General features: G+C 39.0%; 1 protein-coding gene across 2 annotated transcripts in view; it reads right to left on the bottom strand.

Annotated features, from left to right (window-relative positions):
- Nucleotides 1–22,894, bottom strand: part of Adamtsl1 (ADAMTS-like 1) — a 462,751-nt gene that overhangs the window by 296,422 nt on the left and 143,435 nt on the right. For both annotated transcript variants that reach the window (XM_005388722.1, XM_005388721.2), the window contains exon 4: nucleotides 10,370–10,606. In XM_005388722.1, the coding sequence (XP_005388779.1) occupies nucleotides 10,370–10,606 (237 nt within the window). The remainder of the gene's footprint in view (nucleotides 1–10,369; nucleotides 10,607–22,894) is intronic.

Raw genomic sequence — 22,894 nt, 5'->3', positions numbered from 1 at the left:
GGGGAGGGAGAGGCTGATTTTATCCTCTATCATCCTCTTGCCTTTTATTCCTTTTTGCCCCAGCAAATCAGACCGTGCCCACCGACAGTGAGAGCTGATGTTCCCCATGCAGGGCAGAAGATCCAACTCATTATTCTCCAAAAACTCACCCTGCAACATACCCAGAAACTGTACTTCCTCAGTCAAATTCACATGTAAAATTAATCACTGTGGATGTTGAAGGTAATTCTGGCCAGGCCTTAGTAGAAAATGATGAACCATGTTTTCAGACACTAGAAGAAAGGTGATCTGTTTTTTAAAGTGGCAAAGGCCTGGCTGAATTATGTCCTATCATCGAGTGGAAAGTAGAGCTAACACCAATAAACCCGGACCCTTAGCTGAGTACCTAGTTCCAAGCCACGTGTGGGAAGCACAGCCTGATTTCTCCTTGTTACTCATAGTGAACGAAAATCAAGGAGTGAACTGTCAGCTAAAACATAGCAACACTTAATGATTTAAAAACTTCAACTTACTCAGTGTATGCTGATACTAGAACAAAGAATGGGGCTAGACAACCCCTTAGACAACTTGTCAAAGGAGTTATGTGTGCAGTGCTTGGATTCAATGAACCACCTATGCAGGAGCAACAAATACAGATGCAGTTATCCAGAAAAGAGCTGAAGATGACCTCTTGCCTAATGACTTGTACCTTTGTGAGTTACATGGGAGATTGAAATGATTCATGAAATTTTTATAGCATTAGAAATGCTGCCAGATTTGAGTAAATGGACATACAGGACACAATGAAAGAGTAGGGGATGTCTGGGATGATGGATCTCTCTGGGCTGAGAGGACAGGGTTGCCTTCTTCACTGGCATGGAGAGCTTTAAGCTACCAGGATTATCCTAAATCTTTGAAATCCAGTAGAGTTTGTCCTGTTGGGGTTCTAATATGCTTGGGACTTATGACCCCCTTTTCGTTCCTATCTTCTGATTTCACAGGTCCACAGGTGGAGAGGGATGATATATTAAGGTGAACACACCCGAGTCTCATACTTAACTAGTTTAGATGATGAAATCTGGTGCCTTTTGAGCTGATAATATTTAGATATTTTGGAATTAGTGTTGATGCTAAAATGGGATTAAAACCTTTGAGGGTTTTAGAGTCAGGTGACTATTCTGCATATGAAAAAGACATAAATTTGTGGCAAGAGGGCAGGCAAGGGGTTGCACTGTGTCCCTCCAAAAGGTAGGTTTAAAGTCTGTACCTCTGTGACTTGTGAATGAAACAGCATCTTGCAAATAAAATCAAGTTGAGATAAATCAGTCTTTGAAGGCGTGTCTTAACCCAGCCTTAGCTTTTGTCCCTTTACAAGGAGGTAAGGCGCAGACAGGAGAAGGCAGAACTTGGGGTGATGAGCCTGCAAGCTCGGGATTCCCAAGTGGTGGAGGGCCACCAGCAGGACCTAGGAGAGGAAGAGAAGGATTCTGCCCAGAGCTTCAGAGTGAATATGGCCCTGATGACACTTTGACTGTAGAGTTCTAGCGTCAAGAACTGTGATGGAATAAATTCAACATTTTAATCCACTGAGTAAGAAAGCCATTATGTAAAGGAATATGGACTTTATTTGATCTGAAGGCAAAAGTGTTCACAAAAGTCATTCAACCATATGAAAAATAAAGTTAGACTTACACTTTTGAAAGAGCATCACATTTACAGTGAGGGAGACACTGTAGACATAGGGATGATAGTATATTTTCGGTATGCATGTCATACCTTTCCTCAGAGTAATTTGAGGCAGCAGAAATTGTATTTTTTGTTTTTGTCCATTTGTGTACTTCCAGCATTTAGCACATTATTAGTTTCTAAGCAAAAATGTGCTAAATTAGTAAAAACCAAATGACTAAATTTTTCACACTAAGCCTGCACATGTATCATCCCTAAGAGAAGAGAATTTTGCATCTTCTACATTCATCATATAGCAGTTTGTTAAAAAAGCAAAATAAAGCAAGGTTCAGAAACTAAGTAACCTCAATGAGTAAGTTGCAGGTAGTTTTATCTTTAACGTATCATACAAAGTGGAGGAGAAGAAACAAGGCATTATGTATTTCAAGCAACACAATGTTTCCACGTGGACTTGGACTATGAAACACAGAGGAAAAAATGGAAAACTCCTTGATTCTGACATCATCACCTTTGGAGTAACGGGTGGATATTTGATACTTGTGACTCAGGTTACAGACAGAGATGGAGAAGTAATCATTCTATCTAATTCATTTCAAAGCACTCACCACAGGAACAATTAAAAATGAAAAGAACGTCTTTGCTGGAAGTATGGTTCATTTTAATGTTGCCAGAGTGAAGTACAGACATCAAAACCTGATCTCATTTATGTCTTATTTCTTCACTGTGTTATTCTTTTAAAAATAACATTATATAGGGCATTGCTTGAAAGAAATTCTCTATTTCCTTTTAAAAATGCTTTATTTTCTGGAATAGCAATAAGCAATATCATAAATATGCAGATTCATTACCAAAGGGCTGGTTTATGATCACACTTTTTCTTTTGACATATATATATATATATATATATATATATATATATATACTAGGTATCAACTGAAGAATTCCATTAGTTATGAAAATTAAACACACTTTTCTGTACTCATTTTCAAAATAACCGCACCATCATTTCAATAGCAGCACATGTTCTGTTTAAAAAAGTTTTGCCACTTTTTAAAAAAAATTTAAAAGAAAATAAAGTTTTGTGCTTTACAACAAATATAAATGGGGTAATTTGGATAAAGAAAATACATGAATAACAGCAGTACTAACAGAGGTGTTTTTATTTGTGATAACTCTTTAACTTTGTACAGGATGTAATTCAGTGCCTGGGGTCAGGAGTTGATAACGGTACGAGGTGGAGCTATTAGTTAAAGATGGGTGCAGTAGGAAATTAACAGAAGATCTGTTCATTCATTGGAGGTCAGTGTCCCCCTTGATATGCATCACTATGTTCAACTATGTGCTGAAAAAGGCCACACAGAGAAAAGAGATAAAGACAAGAAATAGGCTGGATACTATTAATACTAATAGCTGGTATTTGTCAAGCCCACTATAAGCACTTTCAATGTATTTGGTTCTATAATCCTCACAGCAATCCTCTCAGTTAGGAGTATTTTCCATATTTTGCAGAAGAGGAAATCGAAGCTTAGAAATTTACTCCAAGTCATGGGCCAATGAGTGTTGGAGCTTGGATTCCATGAATGCCTTCATCCTTAATTATTTAAACTATGGCAAACAGCCTCCCTATTCCTGCCTTATCTCCAAAATCATCTAGTTTAGAATAAAGCAGGCAAGGATGTCCACTGTCAACACTCCTATTCAATATACTTCTGGAAACAAGAAGCAGACCAATTAGGAAAGAGAGAGAATTAAAAGGAATAAGGATGGGAAAAGAAGAAGTTACACTGTCACTGTTTGCAGATGACATGATACTCTACATAGAAGACCCTGAAAACTCTACCAAAGGACATCTAGATTTAATAACCAAATTTAGTAGCATAGCTGGATACAAAGTCAACACTCGAAAATCAACAGCATTCCTGTACACAAACAACAAACGCACTGAGACAGAAATTAGGGAAACCACACCCTTCACTACAGCATCAAAAAATGAAATACTTAGGAATCAATCTAACAAAGGAAGTAAAAGATCTATATATTGAAAATTACAGTACTTTGAAAAAAGAGATTGAAGAGGATATCAGCAAATGGAAAGATATTCTTAGGTCATGGATAGGAGGAACCAACATTGTGAAAATGGTCATACTCCTAAAACTGTTATACAGATTTAATGCAATCTCAATTAAAACAACATTAGTATACCTCACAGAACTAAAGAAACCATTCCTCAAATTCATTTGGAAACAGAAGAGACCTAGAATAGCAAAGGTAATCCTGGGCAATAAATGCAAGGCAGGAGGCATCCCCTAATTTGAAATTATACTACAAAGCTACTGTGATAAAATCAGCATGGTATTGGCAAAAAAACAAACCTGAAGATCAGTGGAACAGATTAGAAGATGCAGACACAACTACAAACACACTCAGTCACCTTATCTTTGACAAAGGGGCCAAACATGTTCCCTGGAAGAAAGATAACCTCTTTAATAAATGGTGCTGGAAAAATGGGCTCTCTACATGCTGAAGACTAAAGCTAGACTGATGTCTATAACAACGCACTAAACTGAAGTAAAAATGGATCAAAGATCTAAATATTAAAACAGAAACACTAAGTCTACTGGAAGAGAAAGTAGATGGAAATCATGATGACATAGGGGTAGGCAGAGAATTCATGAACAAAATCAAAACTGCATGGGAAATATTCAAAGAATCAACAACTGGGATCTTATTGAAAAGTTTTTGCACATCTAAAATCTAAATCACCAACAGAGTAAAAAGACTACCCACAGAGTGGGAAAAAATTTAATTGTCCTTCAGACAAAGGACTTCTATCTAAAACCTACGAAGAATTGAAAAAGATCAGACCCCTCAAATTCAAAGACCCAATTCAGAAATGAGTGTCTGAGATGAATATGTACTTCTCAGATGAAGAAATACAAATAGCAAATAAATATATGAAAAAATGTTCAACATCATTGGTCATTTGAGAGATGCAAATTAAAACAACACTGAGATTCCATCTCCCCCTAGAAAAAATGGCTATGATCAATAAATCAACCAATAACAAGTGCTGCCAGGGCTGTGGGGAAAAAGGAATACTTCTCCACTGTTGGTGGGAGTGTAGACTGGTGCAACCACTGTGGAAATCAGTATGGAGATTCCTCAAAAAGCTAGGATTAGAGATTTCATTTCACCTAGCTATGCCTTTTCTGGGTATCTTCCCAGAAGAATTGAAAACATCATACCACAGCAATATATGTGCACCCATGCTTATACCAGCACAATTTATCATAGCTAAATCTTGAAAGCAACCCAAATGCCCATCAGTCAAGGAATGGCTAAAAATGATGTTGTCTTTTCATACAATGGAGCATTACTCAGCCATAAAAAGATAAACTTGAGTCTTTTATAGGTAAATGGATGCAACTTGAGACCATACTCCTAAGTGAAATAAATCACACTTGAATGTGTAAACATTGTATTGTCTCTGTAGTGTAAGAAGCTGAAAGAGTAAATAAGATCCAAAGTGTACAATAGATATTGTGAAATGGGAAGAAACTATCCAGAAGGAAATAGAAACTAGGATGGGAGAACAGAGAAAAGAAGGAAGGGAAAAGGAAAATATATATATGATAGTTAAGATAGTTGTACTACTAATTTCTATTAGTCCATTGAAAAGAAAGGTTTGTGCTTATATCATTTGATCTTTTCACGCCTATACCTTGTAATCTGAGCAACTACTTTGAAGATAACATGCAGTGCATTAACTGCTGTTGTTCTCCTACTATCTTGTTTTTGAAACTTTGTATCATTGTTTTTATTGTTTTTTTCTCTTTAAAAAAAGAATAAAGCAAACAAGAATGCCAGTGTTTCTTGACCGAACATGTAAGTGGCGCAGCACACAGACGCCCTGGGGATGGTTATCAGATTGTAGCGGGGAGGGCGGAGAAGGGGAGAATGTGGTTTGGAAAAAGAGTATTCACTAAATCCATGGTTTCATAACATTAATGATGGCATTAGAGATGGACACAAATCTCAGCCTGAGGATATGCTAAAGAAGTATCATTGGGAACGCATTTCTAAAATGTGGATAAACACTGCCCCTCCTTGACTTGCAGTCCGCCGTTAACTGGCAGGGAAGCCCTGGGAAAAGCATCATTTCCCAAGCCTGTGCTAGGTGAGTGCAAAGGCCGTGCTCCCAGAGCTGGTCTGTGAAGAACTCTGAGTGATGATTTCTGTGCTCTGAGAAAAAAGAGAATGTACAGGGTAGTAACCTTCTCATCGGGAAAACTCTACATGATTTACGAGCATCTTTTAGTCTGTAGTTAGGTTATTGGTCTTGGTGTTAACATTTCAGTGACAACGCTGAAGTGAGATGACAGAAAATCTTTCTGTAGGGGTCTGCGTGTGTAGTTCTAGGGATGAAGCCCAGAGCCTTGCTCACGCCAGGTGTGAACTCTTCCACTGCTTTAAAAAAGTGTCTTTACTTAACCAAAGTTGCTTACTGTATCGCACACTGCAAATAGGAAATATTGTAGAACTACGACAGCCTATGCAGAGAACCGGCACTCTAATATATTTTCCAACTCAAAATTTTCAGCTTCTACACTTCCATGATTCTTTACCGTTTATCATTTTCACATCAATTTTCCTGCCTGATGCTATGGTCAATCTCATTTTCCACAGACTAAAAACAGAGTTTAGGGGAGGCTTCATAACTTGACCAAGATCATACAGCAACTTACAGAAGACCCAGATTCTACTTCAGGTCTTTTGCCTTTAAATCCTATCTGGTTCCCAAACTATAAGTAGTCTGTGAATGTGGCCTGACAATAGAATAATAAGGAGAGTGTTCTAAATACACAGAACTAATAAATCTGAATGTGTGGAGGGTGAGACTTAAGCATCGAATTTTGTAAGAGCTTTCTAGGTAATTCTTCTACGCAGCCAAGTTTGGGGGCCATTGCTATATGGTGCCGTCTCTGCCCTTCTGACCTCACCAGAAGGAGTGGAGTTCTGGAGCTAGAAGTGGGTATTTTGGGGCAAGTCAGAGAATTGCCTGAGCTTCAGTTCCTACACCTTTGAGTGAGGATAATGATATCTAAGGTACAAATTATAAATATTTGAAAAGCTAACTGCCAAGTGCCTGGATACGGTAGACATTCAACAACGGAAGTTATTATTTACTACTGCTACCCAGTATGGTGCTCTATTCCTACTGAAGAAGAATAAGGATAGTATACTATACATAGCAATAACTCTAGAATTTTCACGATGTAAATGTATAACAAACACAGGCAACCCATGTGTATTTGTGACAATCTCTGAGCTTACTCCTCTGTAAAATGGCAGTATCTTTTAACTGCTGAGGACCTTGTGGCCTTGGAAAGCCTGGCACTGCATGGTTCTGTTGAAGAGTTCAGTATGAACATTTTTCAGGAAGTGGTCCTTAGAAAAGCATTAAACAGATACAATTGAAATAAATTGTTGCTTATGAGTTACAAGTCTCTATGGTTATGCTGTCATTTTCTGTCTAGACAAGGTTAGATCTAATACTTGTTTTTCTATAGTTTATAATTTGTATGTGCCTACGCTAAAAATATATTTGAAACAGCTTACAAAAATTATAATAAGATAAAAATAAAGGCAGATAAAAAGCTAACAATCTTCTACAAAGGGAGTAGGAAAGGAAGGGAAAGTAAATAGGGGCTGGGAGAAGGATTGTTTTTCAGCGTACCAGGAGAATCTGTTTACAAAAACTACATTTAAGTGATTCCTGACCTTCCTGACCTACCCACCAACTGACCGACCACCGACCTACCTTCCTCTCTCTGTCTCTGTCTCTGTCTTTTGAGACAAGTCTCACTAATTTGCCGAGGCTGGCCTCAAACTTGTCGTCCTCTTGCCTAAATATCCTTTATAGCTTGGATTATAGGTGTGCCCCACCACCCCAGCTCTGTAGTTTTAAAAATAAAAATAAGCTCTTTACTTAATGTTTCCTATCAAATGCTAAAGACATTAACCACTGATATAAAGATATACCTAGATAAGGAATTATTTTATGACCAAAATGGAATTTATATACTTAAACTCTCTTTGCAGCAGCAATGAGTGCTTTAGTTTTTCTTTTTTGATTAATTTTGCTCTTCTCCTTCTGAAAAGGTGCATATTCCATGTATATATTCCATCTTTATTCCTTTATCGGCTTGCTCTCCTCCATCTTTCCATTTATGTTAGGGCATTTAGGTAAGATTTAGTCATGAAGACCCAGGCTACGATGGTTGTAATGGGAAGAATCCAAAACTGAACCCCTTACAAATCCATTCGAAGCTTTAGTTTCGATTGTTTGTGTATGCTTGACTCCCATGCTGTACTTATAAAAGAGTGAAAGCTTCCTGGTTTGAGACTCAGTTTCCTTTTCATTCTTGCTGCCTTCCTAGGCTCGTGCTTTGCCACCACCACCCTGCTACAAGAGCTGCCTTGCACTGGTCTCTGCCTCCCGCACCTCCCACTTCACGCTCCTTATAATTGCAGCGTAGTCACCTTTCTACAGAGGAGCTCTGACGATGGCTTTGTCCCCACTCTTCACCATGGTCCTGTTTGCCATCCACGCCCTCACACCTCTCTCCCAAACTGCCTCTTTGTCCACTGTGTACCTGGAGGTGAGCCCAGTCTACAGCCAAATAAATTACTTGCTAGTGTTTGAATGCAGTATGAGTTTTTCTGTCCCCTTAACACACAATTGTCTTTCACAAGCCAAATAAGTGGAGAAAATCATACCTGGTCATAATTTCTATGTAAGAGTCAAAATTCTTTTCAAATGTGGCAGAGTTCACATTTGGCCCCAAAATTAACATGGCACAATCATGCGAATCTAAATTAGAGAGGCATCCTTACGCTTGCAATCCAAAGTCCAGCACTATCATTCCGTACTATATACATAATTCCATATATATATATAATTTTGTTCCTTAGCTGCTGAGATAGGATTTTCTTTCAGCTGCCAAGATACATGTGTTGTGTTGGCAAAAACAGGCCAGGAGAAAACGTGCCAGGGTAAGTTCCCATGCAACAGAAACAAATGAGACCTAACTTGCTGACCTGTCTTATTTATTTTGGTCCATTCAGCAATGTAACACGGTAGAAACAACACCGGACTGGAGACTCTGATTTTAGTCCAGTTTCATCCATGACCAACCATATAGCTTTCAGAAGATCTTGCAAATTTTCTGGTCTTTGGCTTCTTCATTTACAAAATGAAAACTGTCCTTGCTTCACTCAGTGTAAATGCAAAGGAATTCTTAGTCTTTTACTTGTCATTTCCTACAACAGGGCTCTGTTTCAGTATCTGTTTGCTTCACAATTCTCTACCATGCTGAAAGCTTTGCAGATTCCATAATTCTACTTTGATCCCACTGAGGACCCAGGCAGAGGACAGTTGTAAATAATTATAAATAATTTTAGAAATACTTGCAAAATACCACAAATGATGTTCAAGTACACTGCTTATTAGGGTATTAACTGGATGACTTCAAAGGCCTTGGCTGGCTTAAACACAGTAACATTCAATATTCCAATGTACATTTCAGCTTCACGGATTTTGCAAGTGAAGAATATTGTAGATATGTATACATCGTCTCTCCTCTCTCATCTGGGAAACCCTTGGACAGGACAGTTTCCCGTCTCACGTGAAGGGTTAGTACATCTGCTTTGCTTTTGTACACATAAAACCATGCCTGAAATCTGACACGTCTGGTTGTAATTTATACTATACATTTTCCTTTTGGACTGGAATACAGGTTAGTTTCAAATAAACTTATGAATTTAAGATAAATTACTGAAACATATTTTTCTTAGGGTGTTAGTTTTAATACTCCTGATTCTAAAGAGAAAATTTTAATCCACGTTGTGTTGGGAAAGGCAAGTGTTTTCAGAATGTCTACGTTGTGAAACACAAAAGTATGTGATCAATAGTAGCATGTGGAAAAATTGCTTCTTCCAAACACTAGGCTGGCCATTGCACTCCAAAAACTGAACCTTAACTAAAGGTGGCAAGCACAGGGCAAACGTACTCTTTGTCACCTGATCCTGTGGAAGTATACACTGATGAACTGGTACCAGAAATCACACCTCTTGGGTATCCCCGTTTAAAGAGTTACATGGCTGAAATCCAACCTAGCTGGCATCATCATCTCTTTTCCTACAGATTGTCAAAATTTTCAGTTCAATTAGAGTTACAGTAAAAAAACAAACAAACAAGTTTTCCTGCAGTTGACTTGTGATGTTAGAATTGGTATAAGTCAAATCAGTCCTTGTAAGCATTTCCCTCCCTCTTTCTCCTCTCTCTCTCTGTCTCTCTGTCTCTCTCTCTCTGCCTCTCTCTTTCTCTCTCTCTGTCTCTCCAACCAAGGTAGGAACAATTTGAAAGTCTAGTGCATAAGTGATACACAATATTGAAGAAATTTTATTCTTCCATATTCAAGTGGCACTCAAAAGGAAAAAGACTCTAGTCCACTTTTCCTTAATACAAAATATAATACTTGTTCTTTTTGCTGAAATTAAACCTTATTTTCAAATTTGTCACCATTTGTAAACCCTAGAAAGGGTAGCACTGAGTGATTCAGACAGACAGACTGTGCAAACACTATTTACAAAGGCACCGAGACACTCTGGGCAAGTTAAATGAGAAGAATTCAGCACTTACTTGGCATAAACCGCTGATGCACATATCCAAAGATTCGGTATAGCAACGAGTACCGTCTAAAACCTTGGGTGCCAGTTCAACGACCAGGGCCGTTCCTTTGGCTTGGCACTTGAGCGAACATGGGTTGTCAGGGTCGTTAGACACAGGAAGCCATTCGTAAAACTGGCCATGGTGCTTGACATCATTGTGAGCTGAGCACTGCTGAGCTCGGAAGTCACCTGCTTCTGGTGGGCAGTCCTGGAGGAGAAAGTGGAGGAGCGGAAACGAGGTTAGGAGGACAGTTCCAAGCAGAAACCTGCAGCAGCAGGCAGTCTGTGAAAGTCTGGGAAACAGCAACCGTTATCCTGATCACTACAGATGGACCCTCTACTGTTACTTTCTTATCTTAGGGCTTATGCAATTGTTTGGTTCTCAAACTGTAGAATTCTGAGAAAGTAATTACCTTAAATATATTTTCGGATTGAAGTTAAATTAGAAACTAATCAGCTTAAGAGAGATCTTCGGGTTGATCTTCACTGGGAAAGTAACCATCTTGAAATATATTTTCTGGAAGATGCCTATTGGTTCGCAAGCTCTTCTACCCTGTGATATCATTTCAAGTTCCTCGGAACTTATGTGGACCCTGGGGTTATGTGAAAGTACTGGTCCTTTTAGTCATGATGTTGAGAACTAAGATAACTAAGGTGATCATAATTTCATTAAAAATTTTGTGGAGTTGTTTGTAATCATTTGCTATTAAACTGCACAGGATCTAGGATTAATCATGAGGAACAGAGGAGATAGTGTCAGTTACACATGAATCACTTTAGGTGAGGCGGCGTGCGGAAGGCAAAAGCCACCTCCTTGGGTGTGTGTGTGGCCCCAATCCAGGCTCTTGTGAGTCTGGTTTCCCCAAGCTCAGAGGTTTCCCCAAGATCTGATCGCAGCGTTGCTGTGAGAAGCTCATGGGTTTACGCCCACCACAAGGAAGACCCACAGCTCATGTTAGCAAGTATTGTGATGATTTAATGAAACCATTGAAGAGAAAGAGTTGGAGAATTAGGAAATCATATCACCGTGATCCACACACACCCAGGTTCACAGCAACACAACTCATAACAGCTACACCTTGGAAGTGGCCTGCATGGCCAGCTACAGATGAATGGATTTAAAAATGTGGTGTATATACACCGTGGAGTACTACTCAGCCATAACAAAGAACAGATTTGAGACATCTGTGGGAAAATGGACCCAAAGGCTAAGTGAAATAAATCAGACACAGGTTAAATATCATATGGTTTCTCTTATACGAGAAATCCAAAGTATAAATAATTTAAAAAGCAAAGTAGAAGAAAGATGATAGGAAATGGAGACAGATTTTATGGAGGTGGGAAGGGAATCTGAAGACAGGGGCAGATGGGAAGGAGAAGCAAGTGAGGACCGAGGTGTGACACGTGTACGCACCAAACACCCATGATGAATATACTTATTATGTATCACAAACATATGCAAATTAAAAGCTTTTAAAATATGTTATACTGGCAGAACCCCTGGGAAAACAAGACTCTTTTAAATGTACATTTCATAAGTGGCAATTTACAATGAAAAATATAACTAGCAATGGCTTTTATCTAATAAATGGTAAACCTCTGGTAAAGTAAAAAGATTCAGCCTTAAAAAGGCAAATACTGACTTTCCTTGAAGAAGGCTTTCTGACGGGCATATCTTCATTTTATGTCTTCAGAAGAAAACTTACTATAATTTTAGGTTATCCAGACATGGAGTGGCTTTTATGAAAAGTTTTTGTCAAAGGATTTGCATGTGACCTTTAGCAGTTCCTGGCTAGGACATTATCGTTTGGAGAGGTCTCACACCTGGTTTCTTTCTCTGAAAATCTCTTTATGTTCATACAGGAGTTTGGAGGACAGCACTGATCTTTGTTTTATTTATTTAGTTTTAAATATTTTATTAGCATGTATTTGTCACACATATTGATCACATCCATCATAGGGAATTTGTATCTGTACGTAACACATCTCAATTCTTTTCTTTCCCTTCCCCTCCTCTCCCTCCAATCCTCTCCTTCCCAATTTGAACAAGCACTGTTTCCAGCTTTCCTTTCAGTCTTTTCTCCTTTCCCGTCTTTCCTTCCTCCTGCCCCCGCCTTCGTCCGCTTTCCCATCTGAACGTACCCTTCCTACTTCCCGGGTCTGTCCTTCCTTACGCTCCTCACTTCCCCTCTGGTTTCGCACGCAAGGGAAACAACGCAATATTGAAACCTGTGAGGCCCGTTTGTTTCACATATGATTCTGGTCTCAAGATGCATCTTTGTATCGTAAAACAGAATTCTCGACTCTTAAGCTTTAGTGGTACTACTCAAGAACATAGGCTCGGATACTTGGTGGAGCACATGCTTTTTTCTAGGCAAGGTAGGACACAAACAAATACTTATTCAGGATGGATGAAAAATGTCTCACAGTACAACATAAAAATCTCAAAGACATTTGACTGTTAGTACTGAGATATATATGTGTATATATATATATATATATATATTCTTCAGCATGAATAAAATGTAGCAATAAAGGAAAAGAATAGTTTATAAAGCATAGGTGTAGGTATACAGGTTTTAACAAGGCTTAAGTGATTCTGAATATTTTCTTTAAAAAGTATGATTAAAATCCATTGCTTATTAATCTCTTAAATGAGAGGCTAGCATATAAATTTTTGTAAAGATCTCTTAATAAGTAAAACATGTGCATGTCATATGGATATTTACTTATTTGCTGCGAGAAATAAGGGACCATAACTTGTAAAACTATGCAGTGAATCACAAAACAGGTAACTTGTGTCAAACCACGACCAGCAACATAGACTAAATTTTACTTTTTGACATCACCTCCTTTTGGACCATAAATTCTAGGTATGGTTTTACATTTGAAGTATACAGATTTCAGTGCTGTTTGCCTGTCCCTTAGTTATTACTGTCTTCTGTTAAACAACCTTAGAACTGAGCACAGCCCTAAAATTCTGTATACTTCTTTAAAGCCCTCCTCCTGGTTAGAAACGCGAGGTCTCTCTCCACAGGTGCTGCTTTCCCTTGCTTAGCAGGTTGAATAAACCGAACTTAATGTGACCTGGTGGTCACTGGATGGGCGTTTCCTCAGCTGAGCTGATAATTTAATTAATGATGTTCAATCAAGCATTTTCTTTTGCATCATACTTATCCACCCATCCATCACTTGCTTCCTCTGAAGGACGGAGGAGATACTAAAATAGACTCAATAAAGCAAAATGCTGAGAAGGTTGTTTAAAATAGTCCACAGTCCTTCTCGTAATTATCTTTGCCTCATTCTTCTATAAATACAAGTAAGCCAGCTAGAAGGGAATTTCAAGGTCAGGTTGAATCACCTTTGCGTCAGAGTAAGAAGGGCACAATGGAATTAAAAGATGTATCAGCGTGAACCACAGTAATTTTCTGCATTTTTCCAATTCCAAGAAAAGAGTGTCGGTCACATTTGTAAACTGATACTCAGCATCATCTCTGGGCAGACATAAAACTATTCTCCCAAGTCCTTTGTTTGATAAAATGTGTTGACTTTCCCACTGTCCTAAAAGAAATGATCCTCAAAGGGAGTCAAAGATAAAACTAGTAAAAATAAAGTTAAAACCATTAGGCTTTCTTTTCTAAAAAAAAAAAAAAATTAGTAAATGTATTTAGATACAGCATAGGGACTGAACATATAGGCAGGTGTTTCTATTTGCAATGCATCTCTGCATGTGATGGTTTCAAGGACACCTGCACTATAGGTTTTATGATTTTTCACAATCAGAAAAATGTCTCTGAGAATTACAGTGCTTGAGAATCCTTTCGCTCATTTTTATTATCATTATCTTTCCTTCTCTCCGTAACTGTGTAGGGACGGTATATTTTGCTAAGTTGAGAATGTGTTTGAAACCTGGACTTGAGAGTTGGATCCTAAACTTGGACCTTTTTAATGTTTGAGTTTATTTATACTTGGCAAAATGCAACTTCCCGTTTTAAGAAAAAAGACTTAACAGGACTTATAAAACAGGTTCAGAAGGCTTCTTGGACATCAAATAGCCCTTACAAAATAACATTTTGATGATTTAAGTGTAAATGAATCAGAAACATATGAATCAAATTTCCCTTGAAATACACATGTTTAGAAATTAAAAGAAGAAGGATTTGGCAAAACATCCTTTGTTTGACACCGAAACTTCTCAAGCATAGTTTAGGATATTTACTGAGCCACTAATTCATCTCCAATCATCTGATTACAGAGTAGAGATTTAGAGAAAGTCATTGTAGCATCTTATCCCACAAGTGTATAACAATACATGATAATAATAACATCGGGAACAACAACAATGACAGTAATTCTAATTTGAATAGAAATCTGTCATCTGCAGAGTTTCTAGTTTTTAATAATTTGGTCCGTGAAACCATTATACTTCCTGACCTTCTTAAAAATCAGCTTTAGAATCTCATGACCTATTTTGAAAACAAAAACAAAAATGAAAGCACCCCCTTCCAATCCTTAACACATTCATCTTTGAAATATCAGCTTCTGGGGATGCTTTACAACACAAACCGTAATTCTGATTAGGCGGGGGTGTTTTCCTTGGGGAATACTGAACGCAGACTTCATTGAACATACACAATGTGAGAGTTCTGCTTTCATAAAACATTAATGATGGGAACAAGAAGCCTGTCATTGAGATATTGAAAACATAAAAGGAACAAATGGATGACAATTTACATATTTTGGCCCTGAACTTGGCATATAGTGATGAAGACAAAGCTACTGAAAAGTGCAGGACTGCTTGAAACACACTCTACCCCTCACAAGAACCCAGCAAACAAGTGGCAAGGGCAGAAGGAATGGCTCCCCAATACCACCCTCTCTGCATCTCCTGAAGGACCATCAAGTGGATAAAGAACAAGAGAAGGCAACAGAACACATTTCCCCACTGGAGTTCAAAACTAGCAGATCTGTGTCAGGTCAGCAGGCTGTGTCAGTACGGCTTGACAAATTTGTGTCAGGTTATTGCACGAAGACTAAGAAAATATATTTTCTTGGTAATAGATGACCCCATGAATTACTGTTTTAGCTGTTTAATGTAGCAAGTTTCTATTTGATTTTTAGGCACTTAATCCTGTGTTGTATCAGAGCTTTCTTCTTTAAAAACACAAAAATAAAATCTGACCTTTTATTTGCTCCCATTTTAATTCAGACAGTCCACGGAGTTCTGCCATATATGAATCCATTTCAAAACATTTCCTGGTTAATCAGCTAGCCAGTGAGAAAGGTAAGATGGGTCCCAGATTCCCCTGATGGTGGGAGGTAGATCGAATTACACTGCGGGACACAGGAGGGTCAGACTTCTCAGAGTTTACTCCCTGAGAGAAATGTAAAAGATTTGTATCTCACCAGCTAAGGTGGTAGTATATAAAAGTCCTTTAAAATGGCTTTGAAAAATATACAGAATATATAGTTAGGGCCAGAAGAAGCATTACTTTTCCTTTTATTTTCATTCTTTTTAAAGGAGACATTTTTCTTTCAGAGGGACATCCATTTGGCTTTACCTCTGTCCTTAAATATTCAGTGTTTGGCCTATGCTTTTCCTTGCTGTTTTAACTCATGGGATGAGTGTTACAGTATAAAAGCCATACTCTGATTCTATGTTTTTGTTCTTTGGGTCAGTGTTAACATATGCCTGTATCAGCACAACACTGGAAATTGTCCTCAGAGACCCCGTGCTCCGAAGTCCTTAGGAAAACCCTGTCCTCACGGCTTCTCCCTCTGCGGGCCTGGTCTTCTCAGCTCAGTGCCATCTTTCCAGGCTGTCCTAATTACTCACCCTCTAGAAATGTTCCTGAAAAAAATTAGAATTGCTTAGGTATATGCTTGATCTAATCATACTGGGTCACCTCTTTATGGCAAAAATATGGAAATGTATCACCCATTTGATGATTTTAGAAAGCTTACATGGTCTAGGTTTTCCCCTCAAAATCCGAGGAATGCTCAGCTTACTGACAACAAAACAGGAAAAGATTGCTATAAAGATTCCTTTATTTACAGTAGCCGGCCGGAGGCTCTAAGCTCTCTGTGTCCTTTGTGTAGGTGCTGGGGTGTTCCCGTCTTGTATTCTGGTTTCTATTGCTTGGCTTTCTGTTTCTTGTATTGAAAGTTAACACAAAACGAGTGAACAATAAATTTCCATTGATACAATCCCACCTACTATGATGTTTTGTCCTTAGAAACATAGCTAATATTTCAGTGTCTATGTCCCACTCAGACCCCTCTCCTGAGCTCCAGGGTCACACATACAGCTGCTTGCTCGCCATCCTGATGTCTAAGACGTAGGCTGCACACTCATTACGTCCACCCCAGACCTCTGGTCCTTTGCTGAGCCCCACTAATCTGATACATCGCGGCATTTTCCATCCCGACCATTGTCGAATCCATCTATGTTAGTACCCAAAACTTTGGATGAATGGTTCTCAAGCCTGCCTGTGTATCCAAATCACTGGGAGGACTTGTTAACCACAGGGTGGCTGGAATCCCACCCTCCAGAGTTTCTGACTCAGAAGATCTGGGGTGAGGCCCACAAATGTGCATTTCAAACAATTTTCTGGGCAGTGCTGGTGTTGCTGACCTGTAACCACACTCTGAGAACCACTGCCTTAGGGAAGTATTGATTCTACATACAAAAGCACACAGAATCCTGCCATAAGCATGTTCAGCCATCCTCACATAGCGCAGCAATGCCCAACTTTCCTCCTTCCACCCTCACTCTGCCGGAGAATTTGCCAGCAGATCAGCCAAACTGATCTTAGTGAAAGCATAAGCAGTGTCACTTTTCTGCTAAAGCTCGTGCAATGCTCCCAAATTCACTCAGATTAAAAACCCGACTTCCCACCTCACACAAAGGTAAAAAAGAACTGGCCCCAGGAACCCTCTGACCTATCACTCTTTACTGTCCTTGGTCACTTATCTCCCACCGCACTGGGTTCCCCACCACCTCTGGAACACTCAGGAACACTCGCACGTTGGAATACACGTGTATTGCCGTTCTCCTCTGTCTGTAGCTCTCTTTGCCCAGGTTCTGAGTAGCTAATTATCTCACCTTGCTAGGTCTTTCCTCCAGTATCACCTTTCAGTGAGGTCTATCCTGAGCACTCCGTGTAGAATGACACCCCCACTTCCGGTACCGATTCCTCTTTATCCTGCTTAATTTTCCTTTTCTGTCACACTTAACCACCTTCAAGTACAAAGAAATTACTTGTCTATTGTGCTCTTTTTCACTGTATGTCTCCGCTCACTAAGATGTAACATCCAGGAGGACCAGGATCTTTGGCTTTGGCCTGCTGTCCACGGTCAGGCATTCACATGTGTGTGGAAAGCACGACTAACACGTGAAGACATGGAACAGAATGCAAGAGGTTAAATCCTGACAGCTGTCTGATTGATGAATGACTCAGTCTTTTTAAGAAACACAAAGCTATAAGAATACTTGCACACATCAGACACTGAAAATTGCCTACTTTCTGAATAGTCAGGTTGATATTTCCTCCTCCATGTAAACAGATTTAACAGGGCAGTATTAAGAAACATAAAATGTGCTGAAATCATTTATTATTAAAAAATAGCCAGACATTTATAAATTTTATTAAACACAGCACTATACGCATGCCCTATAAATTGCTAATGTTAGGGTAACAAATTTTACCCGCTAAATTTTGGCCACCTGCTTATACTAACATCAACATCATCATTGAAAGCATTTATTTGTGCAGGACCTCTCACTGCTATGTAAAATGAAATTAAACAGACAGAGCCCCTGTCCTGTCTAGACAGTTTGTATGGATACAATTCTATTATTTTTCAAGAGCATAATATTTAAATCTGCAACACATAACTATTATTGCAAAAAGCAGAAAATGGGGCAGAGTGTGCTGGGTGATGCTTTCTTTCCCTTGACAAATAAAGGCCTTCCATGGCTCGGCTTTCCTCCTTTTTGAAAAGACCACTGATATTTTTCAAAATTAGTGTTGAATAGCTGGAGACCCCATTTTTCATATATGTATACATATATATATATATATATGGTTTAAAACTTCTTGTTTTTCTTTTCTTTTTCCTAATACCAAAGTTTTACAGATTTTGTTTTAACTCTCTCTCCTCTGCCTCTACCTCCAAAACTTTTAATAGTTGCGGGAAATACTATGTTCAGGGGAAACGAATGCCTATGAAAACTCATCATTAACTCTCCTAATGCCTTACTATGAGTCAGATCGTGTTCATTAAATATCTTTCAAACTTTGCCATGGTACAAAATTATAAGAACTCTGTAACCTAGACAAGGTCTGGGAGTGTCCTACTGTGCACCTACTTTCGTGAACAACGCTCAGCTCATAGGTGCAGGAAACATTTATAAAGTGTGCCATTGTATTCATTCAGTCCAGACATTAGAGATGCGAACTGTATGATACAGTAAATCAGCGACCCCATCCCTTCATTAGAGCTTGTTATCTGAAAACGAATGGTCTGCCTGGCTAGTTTTTAAGGTCTCCAGGCATCTGAGAGCCAATCTAAGTAAAAATATTGAAAACATTTAGTTTTAAAAGTTCACTTTTTTCCCCTTTGGGTAGCTTTTATTACAGCGCTTTTATTTTTTCTCCTTTGAACAACGCAGACTTTTGGAATCCAATTCCCTAGAGGTATTTGTAAGACTGGTTACAGTTTGTCATGTTAGACTCTTAAATTTTTTCAATTTTGAAAATATTCATTCCTTGAGGCTTTTTATTATTTTTAGTTCCTTTCTTTGACTTAGCTCCAGTTTAGCAGTATCTCTTCTTAAATCAGCATTTTTGATTTTTTATTATTTTTTATTACAATCTAAAATTTGTTCTCTCTTCCATCTCAAAATTGGCATACTTGAAGGCATAATTTGTAATCCTTTCTGCAATGCAGCATACCATTTTATTTTATAGGCACACAATTACAAAGTGTTTTCTTCCCAGACTGCATTTAACAAAATATCTGTGGTGCAGAGTCAGGACAGGGGAATGAATAGTATAAGGGGACATTTTAGTACATGGGTATTTACAATCGTCATTGTTGCTTGGGTTCTCTGTGTTTCTGTTTACAGCTGGGAAAGGACGGGCCTGAGGGATTTCAGAGGGGTGCAAACACGGAGACCAAAATTTCTTCTTGGAGCATACGGCTTTCATGCCGGTCACTTAAGAGAAAAGTAGAAAAAGAAATGGTCTAGCCCAATTCAAAGATAAATGCTGCAAAGCCATTAGCTACATTTAGTTTATTTTTTAACATTATTTTTAAAATATAAAATTGTTGGCTTTATAAGGATCAAATACAAAAATTTCTTTGAACTTAAAAAAATAACAAACAAACCAAAGCCCACAGACAAACCCCGCGTTGGGTAACGCGGCGCAGACCCCGGCGGGCGCATCGCCGCTCCCCGCGCAGAACGAGCCACCTGCCGCTGCCTCCAGGCTGAACTTTGCGGTTATCGCTGAAAATGCAGCCCGTTTTCCTGGCGCTGAACCTAACCCAGGCTTCTCTTTGGGAGGTACATAACCCTGCACTGTAAATGACTGGAAATACCTCTGGGCACTTTTGGTGAAAGTTTTGAAGCCCACAGTTCAGCGCTGACCTGGGTCAGGTTTTGCAAACTTAAAGTCAGGCTCCTGTTTGAAAGATTATCGCCAATGAGTGGGTTCACTTAGGAGTAATACCTAAACTGCAGGCTCTTGTCTGCTGTGAGAAAACTCCAAAACTCTGCAGAAAAACACTTACTCTTTAACCAAGGGAGTGGAGGACGCTCCTCTAGCCCAGATTCTTCCCTGCGGGTAGATGCGATCCTGGCTGTGTAAGCCAGTCTTCCTGGCAAGGGTTGGGGTGCTATTTTATGTTACAGTTTCCGGAGGAAGCAAGGTGCTCTCAGACCTTCGCAGAATGCCAGTGAAGATTAAGTGGCTCTTTCCTTCTGGACTTGGAGGGAGAGGGGTAGAGCGCCATGGGCCAAATGACAAATAATTTAATGGCACATTCGTCCTGAATCTCTCCAATTTTCAGGTCAGCAATCCTACTACACTCAAGCTTACAGTGAATTCTACCTGACATGATTCTTAAGAGAAACACCCTCAGGTTTCTGAGAGTTTCACCACACGTACGGTGACAACACTTTCCACACTAAGTGTTACAACACATGCCTTGCTGTCCTCAGAACTACTTTATTTTGTTGTTTAAATCTAAGTTTAATTAAAATGACTTACATGAATGTCTTCACATATGAGTTGAATCAGGCAGTATCACGTGCCAGATTCACTGGGTTATAGGTTTAATGGCTGACAGCAGTCCAGTGTGTTCATATGCGCTCATGCTTCTCAGTTTGTTGATCTTGGAGCATGGACATATTTTAAGAAACTAAAAAGAAGTAGAGAAATGTATTTTCTGACCTCTAAACCCCCGTGTTTTCAGCTTGTCCTTGGAGGCTTGAAGCATAGGCTCTTAGCACTGGCCTCATCCGTGAAAAGCGTTGTTCCAAAGTTAACTTTCCTCTCCTTTTCCCTTATACAAAAGTTGCATTTCCTTTCGGAGGCTGCACTCAGGTAAAGGTAAAGAGAAGACTGATTAGCTGTACCTGGAGTAAGGTTTGCGTGATTAATGACATTTCCCATTTAATCAGTGGTGGTGATTGTTAGTATTTTGCATATTTCCCCAAACCACAGAGACACCTGCCAATTGTGAGGCTGTGGCAAAAATCAGGGGTGGCACTGTCCCCGCGATGCCTACACTTCAGAGGGGGAAGACAGACGCCAATAAAAGCCCAGCTGTCATGCTGATGATAGAATTGGAGGCCCAGCAGCAGGCAACTCGAAGTCAGAGGATTATTTCTGGATGGAGGCAACTTCTCTTCCTATTTTGCCTCCCTCTCAGCCTGAATCTGCCCAGGGCAGCAAAGGAAAAGGAACGAAAACACTGCGTCCCACCCTGCAGGTCATCAGTGTTATTTTCAGATCCAGAAACCTGAGCTGCCTCTCTCTTTTTGCTATCTATACAGCGTCCAATGCAACAATTATCTCAGGCAGTTTCTGCAGGAAGCTGCCTTAGTTTTGTTTTTTTCTTCTTTCTTTCTTTCTTTCTTTCTTTCTTTCTTTCTTTCTTTCTTTCTTTCTTTCTTTCTTTTGTTCTTTCTTTCTTTCTTTCTTTCGAGGCAGGGTCTCGCTATGCAGTGCAGGCTAGCCTTCAACTTGCTTACCTAGCCCAGGCTGCCTTCAAACTAACAGAGATCCTCCTGCCTCAGCCTCCTAAGTGCTGTGATTACAAGCGTGTGCCACCACACCTGGCTGTTTGTTTTCTAGCCTCCTCTCTTCCTATTTCTTACCGTTCACCCTGCCCACACTTTACACTGGCTTCTTTGCCTTCAGCTCAGTGCTCCTGCCCTCCTGGCTGGTACTACCCAGGATGAGTCCTCTTATTCATCCGGCTGACTCCTTCGAAGCTCCAATATTGCCACCAAGTATTTTGAAACAAACACTGACTATATGAAATGTCAAAAATGTGTGGTTAATAAAGATGGACTAACAGCAATAGAGATAGAAAATATTCACTGTATGAAACATCTAATCTATGGGTTTAATAAGAATAGCACTAAAATATTTGGCAACAACAGTACAGAATGGGGTGGTGAATCTGAGTTTAAAGTTCTGTAAGGGAAGTGAGTAATATGGTAGGCAGACATACATACTACTTAGCTTCTTGCTTTAAACATGCATATTAAAATTTAGGGTAAACCAATATATTTTAAAATTGTCTTGAAAACAAATAAAAATAGTCTGAGAGGAATGAGAAGTAAAACTATGAAGGAAGAAAAATAACAACAAAGGTAAATGCTTATCCAGAATTTACTATGTACCAGACATTATTGTACATGTGTACACACGTCAATTCATACTGTCTTGGAAGCCCCATTTTATAGATGAGAAAACCAAGGCAAAGTAAGGTTAAATGACTTTTCACATAGCTAATATCTCAGAGTTGAGATTGAACATAGATAGTTTGGCTACAAAATTCATTCTCTTGACCACTGTACTATACTTCTTATAACTGTTAAAGAAAGTCAGCAATTAAAAATCTTCCCACAAAAAATTTACAAGGAAGGTGTATTAAGTATGAAATGAATGGGCCATCCCAACCTAAAACAAATTCTTCCAAAGATTAAAAAAAGAGGGAATACTTCCTAATTCATTCTATCAAAACTGTGTTAGAGTTGTATAGAAAAGAAAATCATTTATAAATACAGATGAAAGGTTCAAAACAATAAATTAGAAAACCAAATCAGGAGTATGCAAGCAATACACTACAGACAAAATGTGTATATCCCAGGAATGCACCCATAACATTGGACAAAAATTAAAAGGTTTTATAATATCAAGCATTGGCAAGGATATGGAAAAAGAGAACATGCAAAAATCTCATGGAAGTATGGACT

This window comes from Chinchilla lanigera, unplaced genomic scaffold (assembly GCF_000276665.1).
Source record: "Chinchilla lanigera isolate Chin_1 unplaced genomic scaffold, ChiLan1.0 scaffold00033, whole genome shotgun sequence".
NCBI classification, from domain to species: Eukaryota; Metazoa; Chordata; class Mammalia; order Rodentia; family Chinchillidae; genus Chinchilla; species Chinchilla lanigera.
The sequence above is the reverse complement of the archived record's forward strand: the minus strand, read 5'-3'. Positions and strand labels throughout refer to the sequence as shown.